This window comes from Scyliorhinus canicula, chromosome 1 (genome assembly GCF_902713615.1).
Source record: "Scyliorhinus canicula chromosome 1, sScyCan1.1, whole genome shotgun sequence".
Classification (NCBI taxonomy): Eukaryota; Metazoa; Chordata; class Chondrichthyes; order Carcharhiniformes; family Scyliorhinidae; genus Scyliorhinus; species Scyliorhinus canicula.
The window spans coordinates 112155410-112161409 of NC_052146.1; the positions used below are offsets into that span (position 1 = coordinate 112155410).

The window sequence follows — 6000 nt, forward strand, 5'->3', positions numbered from 1 at the left end:
GGCCGTTTCAGCGGGTTGGAACAGGCCGTTTCAGCGGGTTGGAACAGGCCGTTTCAGCAGGTTGGAACAGGCCGTTTCAGCGGGTTGGAACAGGCCGTTTCAGCAGGTTGGAACAGGCCGTTTCAGCATGTTGGAACAGGCCGTTTCAGCAGGTTGGAACAGGCCGTTTCAGCAGGTTGGAACAGGCCGTTTCAGCAGGTTGGAACAGGCCGTTTCAGCAGGTTGGAACAGGCCGTTTCAGCGGGTTGGAACAGGCCGTTTCAGCAGGTTGGAACAGGCCGTTTCAGCATGTTGGAACAGGCCGTTTCAGCATGTTGGAACAGGCCGTTTCAGCATGTTGGAACAGGCCGTTTCAGCAGGTTGGAACAGGCCGTTTCAGCGGGTTGGAACAGACCGTTTCAGCGGGTTGGAACAGGCCGTTTCAGCGGGTTGGAACAGGCCGTTTCAGCGGGTTGGAACAGGCCGTTTCAGCGGGTTGGAACAGGCCGTTTCAGCTGGTTGGAACAGGCTGTTTCACCGCGTTGGAACAGGCCGTTTCAGCAGGTTGGTACAGGCCGTTTCAGCAGGTTGGAACAGGCCGTTTCACCGCGTTGGAACAGGCCGTTTCAGCGGGTTGGAACAGGCCGTTTCAGCAGGTTGGAACAGGCCGTTTCAGCGGGTTGGAACAGGCCGTTTCAGCGGGTTGGAACAGGCCGTTTCAGCGGGTTGGAACAGGCCGTTTCAGCATGTTGGAACAGGCCGTTTCACCGCGTTGGAACAGGCCGTTTCACCGCGTTGGAACAGGCCGTTTCACCGCGTTGGAACAGGCCGTTTCACCGCGTTGGAACAGGCACCCCCGTTCACCGCGTTGGAACGGGACACCCCCGTTCACCGCGTTGGAACGGGACACCCCCGTTCACCGCGTTGGAACGGAAAGGGCCCGTTCACCGCGTTGGAACGGAACGGCCTTTTCAGCGTTTTGTTACAGAACACGCTATTTCAGCGTTTTTAAATGGAACACGCCCTTTCAGTGCGTTGGAATTGTCCACATTGTTTTCCTGTGTTTAAGTTACATGGCAGATGGTGTGGAGAACGTGCTGGAGTATGGTGTTGAGATAGAGGATCAGCCATGATATTGAATGGTAGAGCGGGCTTGAAGTGCCAAATGACCTCCTATTTTCTACATTTCATAGGTTGGAGTGGCACAAATGGTGCGAAAACAATGCCAAAACACATGATGAGGTGCTCCTCACTATGCCCATATAGTGGCATCCTGGATTAGTGTTGAGCTGGTATATTTAACAAGCAAACTGATGGGACTATAGGTTTCTTGATCTGCAATTGTGACTCGGCGCTGTTTGCCTGGTGTAAATGTGTAGGTAGCCTGAGGAAATCCACCACCTTTGGAATGCTGTGGCCCGAGACCGGAATCTCCACCTGACTGATCGAGATACAGCAGTGTGAAGCTTTACAGACATCTCCAGCACAGGATGAGGATTCTGTTCACTGTCCCCATAAGTACTAAAAAGAGGAAATTGTTATTTTTATCAGAGATAGTTACACAATGGAAAAGCACTTCTGACAATTCTTCCATTTTCCCCCTCAAGTTTTTCATCCTTCCCTTTCCTCTTCCTCCTCTGTTCTCCATTGTCTTTATTCCTCTATCTCCTCTCTTTCCCTTTCTCCCTGGTCTTACTCCACTCCTCCTTTCTCAAGTGCTGACGCTCTTCCTGCACCGCTCCTGTAAATATTGATCTCACTTTCCCTCCCTCTTTTCCTGAATATATTGATTGCTCCTGTATTACCTCTTCCCCTTGCTTTGTCATCCTTTGCAGGTTTAACTTATTGCCCTCGCTCCTTACCATCTCCCCTTAAGATGCTTTATTCCTTGCGAGATGATGGTTCCACTCGGTACTTCATTCATGGCCATTTTATGTTATCTAATGCTGCTAATCAGTGAGCAGGGGCCCTAGCAGATTGTCACTTTTGGCACCCCACCATGTCCTATTCAAAATTGGTCGATGCTTGGGGTCCATTTTGTTCACCCTCTGCACCACACCCGGGGTGAAATTCAGCTTCCTGTGATGCCATGATTTGATTCTATAATCAGAACTGATGCATCTGAGCTGAGAGCAGGTGAAACAGGCAAAGTATGAGTAATGAACTCGCATACAAAAGCAAAATACTGCACATGCTGGGAATCTGAAATACTAACAGGAAATGCTGGAAATACTAGGCTGGTCAGGCAGCGTCTGTGGAAAGAGAAACAGAGTTAACGTTTCAGGTCAATGCCGTTTCATCAGTGAAAGATCATCAACCTGAAGGTTAACACTGAATAACTCATTACTGAAATCTGAATACTTATGATTTCAGCAGCAGTATTTAGCTGTAGTCTATGCCATTCTGTGTTGCTGACCGTGCGAGTGTTTGCTCAGTTGCAGTTGGCCGCTGGCTGTGAATGATTGGCTTTTCTTACATCCTCTGTTTACTAATTGTTTGTAATCTGCTGATTGTAACATTCTTCTTCCTTTGTCTAGGCCATTAGCTCGTAGAGCTGGATGATTATTGGGCCTTAGGCCTATGTCATTGTCAATCATCCAGCCTCTGTCTTGGGTTTCTTGTACCCCTACTGTGAGGAGGTGACTGCGCCCCACACAACATTAAGATTGAAATTGGCACTAGGGACTTCCTCTATCTTCGGCCCCTTGCCATGACATTCCAACTTGTGACTTGTATCCCGATTCACTGTGCAAAAGCTTTCATTTTCAAATTAGTTGAAGGTTCGTAACAGCAGCTCATATTTTAAGTGCAGATGGAGGCCATTCGGCCTATCGAGCCTGCACCGGCTCTTGGAAAGAGCACCTTACTTAAGACCACACCTCCACCCTATCCCCGTAACCCAGTAACCTCACCCAACCTTTTGGACACTAAGGGGCAATTTAACACGACCAATCCACCTAACCTGCACATCTTTGGACTGCGGGAGAAAACTGGAGCACTCTGAGGAAACCCCACCAGACACGGGGAGAAAGTGCAAACCACACAGACAGTTAACCGAGGCCGGAATTGAACCCGGGACACTGGAGCTGTGAGGCAGCAGTGCTAACGGCACAGTGGTTAGCACTGCTGCCTCACAGCTGTCATAGTTTTGTAACCTTAATACCCTTACCTAACATCTATCAATTTTTTAAAAATACTAAATTTAGAGTACCCAGTTAATTTTTTTTCCAATTAAGGGGCAATTTAGCGTGGCTAATCCACCTAAAGTACACATCTTTGGGTTATGTGGTGAGACCCATACAGACACTGGGAGAATGTGCAAACTCCACACAGACAGTGACCCAGGGCCGGGATCGATCCAGGTCCTCGGTGTTGTGAGGCAGCAGGGCTAACCACTGCGCCTCCAAGCCACCCTCCAAATCTATCAATTTTAAATGACCAGTAGCCTCAATGTTGTTTTTGGGCAAAGAATTCCAGATTTGTATGAAGTTGTGCTTCATAATATTACCCCTGAGTGACCTAGCTCTAATATTGAGATTGTGCCCCTCCCCCACCATTCTGGACTTACCCTGTTTTGCACTGTTACCCCCAGTACACTGGGTTCACCTTGGTGCAGAATGTAGATGATCAATCTGCTGTCCCACTGCCAGGCAGTAGTTGGGTTGGGTTAGCTGGGTCACACCCAGGACTGCAAATAGTGATGATGGAACTTCTGTTCTGTGCTAACTTCACATAATCCTGCTCTTTATTTCAATAATTTTCTTTAATGAGATAACTAAGCCCCTATAGATATCCACTTGTGAAAATTGATTGTTTAATATTATACATTGAAATAAACTTTGATTGACGGCTAGCCCATTGTAGGATTGAATTCTATTTATAGTCATGCCTTATTCCTGGTGCAGTTTATGAAACATCCTCCATGTAAGAATATTTTTGAATGTTACTAAAGGCCTTTCTCTTTTTCTCTCCCTCCTTTCCAATCCCATTAAACCTGTTGTTCCTTCCTCTGTTTCCTCAGCTTGACCAGGGCCCTTGCGTTCAAGGTGTTAGATCTTTTTTCCAGAGTACACCCACATCCGTTTTCCGGACAGGTTTGTGTGCCCTGAATAAAACCATACCAGAGAAGGCAGCAGGTGCTGTGGCACGTGCCAGTGTGCCCCCTGGCTATACCAAACCTTCACACCCACAAGGAAAAAGTATGATACAGCTGAAGTTCCAAACTCCAAGAGCTGGCTCTTCCCCCAGTGCATGAACCGTTCCTGGATCAAATCATCAGCAAACTGCAGATTTGGATGTGGCTAAATGTAAGCTATTGCAGAGGCCACATGACCCTTAGTTCTGTTCAAGCAGAAAGCTATTTTACAATTGCTACCTTTGCGTTGGAGAGCAGTGGAAGACATAAGCAGCACCTGCTCCTTGCTAATCTGTACTGTTCTTCACCTTGGTGACTGGAGTTTCAGTAGAATGGATTTACAGATGATCTGAAAGGCTGGATGTTTGGACAGATTTAATCTTTCCTGCAGATTCACAATTAGAAAGAGTCCGAAGAGACATGGAAGTGACTGGAACAGATAGGCTTTGTGCTACACTGACTAGATGAAAATCTGGAACATTGACACAAGTGTTGATTGGTAATTGCAACATTTTATAGATCTCTCATTAGATAAAATGGTACTGATTAACATGCTGGTTGGAGAAAAAAAATGTTAACTGCATAATGACTGTTTGGGAAACTAATTAATTTATTATTCATACTAATTGGATGGATAAAGCTGCCATTGAGCACATACCTATTAATATTAATGAATCCGAGATAGTCACCATTCTCTCCACTTTGTTGAAACACTTTGTTCTGCACCTATTCACACGATGGAGATTCCACCTAAATACAGTGCAATAAAAGCACAATTTCAGAGTCAAATGGTGCCAAGTACCAGGTGGGATATCCAGTGCACCAAATACCATCAGACACGCAATTCTTAGTTGTAACTGCAAAAACTGTTCACACCGTGCAGAGTGTTGCTTCAACCTGTTTCCATGCAAATTAAAGAGGAGTTCAGGAAATACTATCTTAATTCCATAACATTTGTATTGTGTATAACTGGCTATGTGCCTGATCAGGGAGCTGTACATATTTAATAATTCAGGTCTCTTCTACACCAAAGTATAAGAAGTTGATGAATGTGTTCTTGATCATTCAGCAGATTAGGATTTAATGCATAAATCCCACTATTGCACTCGTATATGAAAGATGTTTGTTCTCAACCAGTGAGAATCTGGGGAGATCAGTGTCTGTAATTATGCAACGCAGTTCATTGCTTCTCAAATGTGTCGGAAGATGAAGTTGTGGTTTTTAATTGGCACCATACTCTGAACAGACAAATCTTGCTCAACATCTGCATCATTCAACACACCCTTTGGCCCCAGCTGTGATTCCATCAAACTCCTTCAGCACCTTTCATCTTTGAAACACAATTTATTGTCTGATGCTTTAAGCTGGTTTTGCCCATTAATAAACAAAAAAGCAGTTGGAACTGGCCAGTCGAATGCTGAGCTGATTGTAGAATTCAGAGGAAAATCCAATCAGAATGGAATTGTCGTCATATGATTTAAAGTGGCTTTATCTATAATCAAAATTACTAAGCAATACTGATGCCTCTGATTTATACTGTGCATTGCTTCAGGTGATAAGTGCCTTGTGCAAACACTTTATATTTATTCCAGAACACATTTGCTTACAGTAGATTGTGATCCTGTATTCAATAAAATCAATATAGGTACAGTCCATGTTACATATGTGTGTCAATCTTCTCTTAGACTTTTGATTGATGTAAGATTGTTTACTGTCGATATTATTTGCAGAATTGCTCAATTTCGGAGATTTAGCAGATGATCAGAATTACAGTCAGGATGATGCAGTTGGTTGGTGCCTCAGCCATACATCTTTGTAGTATCCCAAATGCTCAATAAAAAAAGTTCTGGTGGGGAAAACTAGAGCGAAGCCATTCTGGAGTGGAA

General features: G+C 45.0%; 1 protein-coding gene across 4 annotated transcripts in view; it reads left to right on the top strand.

Moving 5' to 3' along the window:
• The window catches only part of zdhhc18a (zinc finger DHHC-type palmitoyltransferase 18a), a 48862-nt gene extending 42875 nt beyond the window's left edge, over nt 1–5987 (top strand). For 3 of the 4 annotated variants that reach the window (XM_038797898.1, XM_038797907.1, XM_038797881.1), the window contains one exon: nt 4001–5987. In XM_038797898.1, coding sequence (XP_038653826.1) covers nt 4001–4234 — 234 coding nt within the window. In that variant the 3' untranslated portion in view covers nt 4235–5987. The remainder of the gene's footprint in view (nt 1–4000) is intronic. The other variant, XM_038797890.1, reaches the window with a different exon arrangement.
• The last annotated feature ends 13 nt before the right edge of the window (nt 5988–6000 follow it).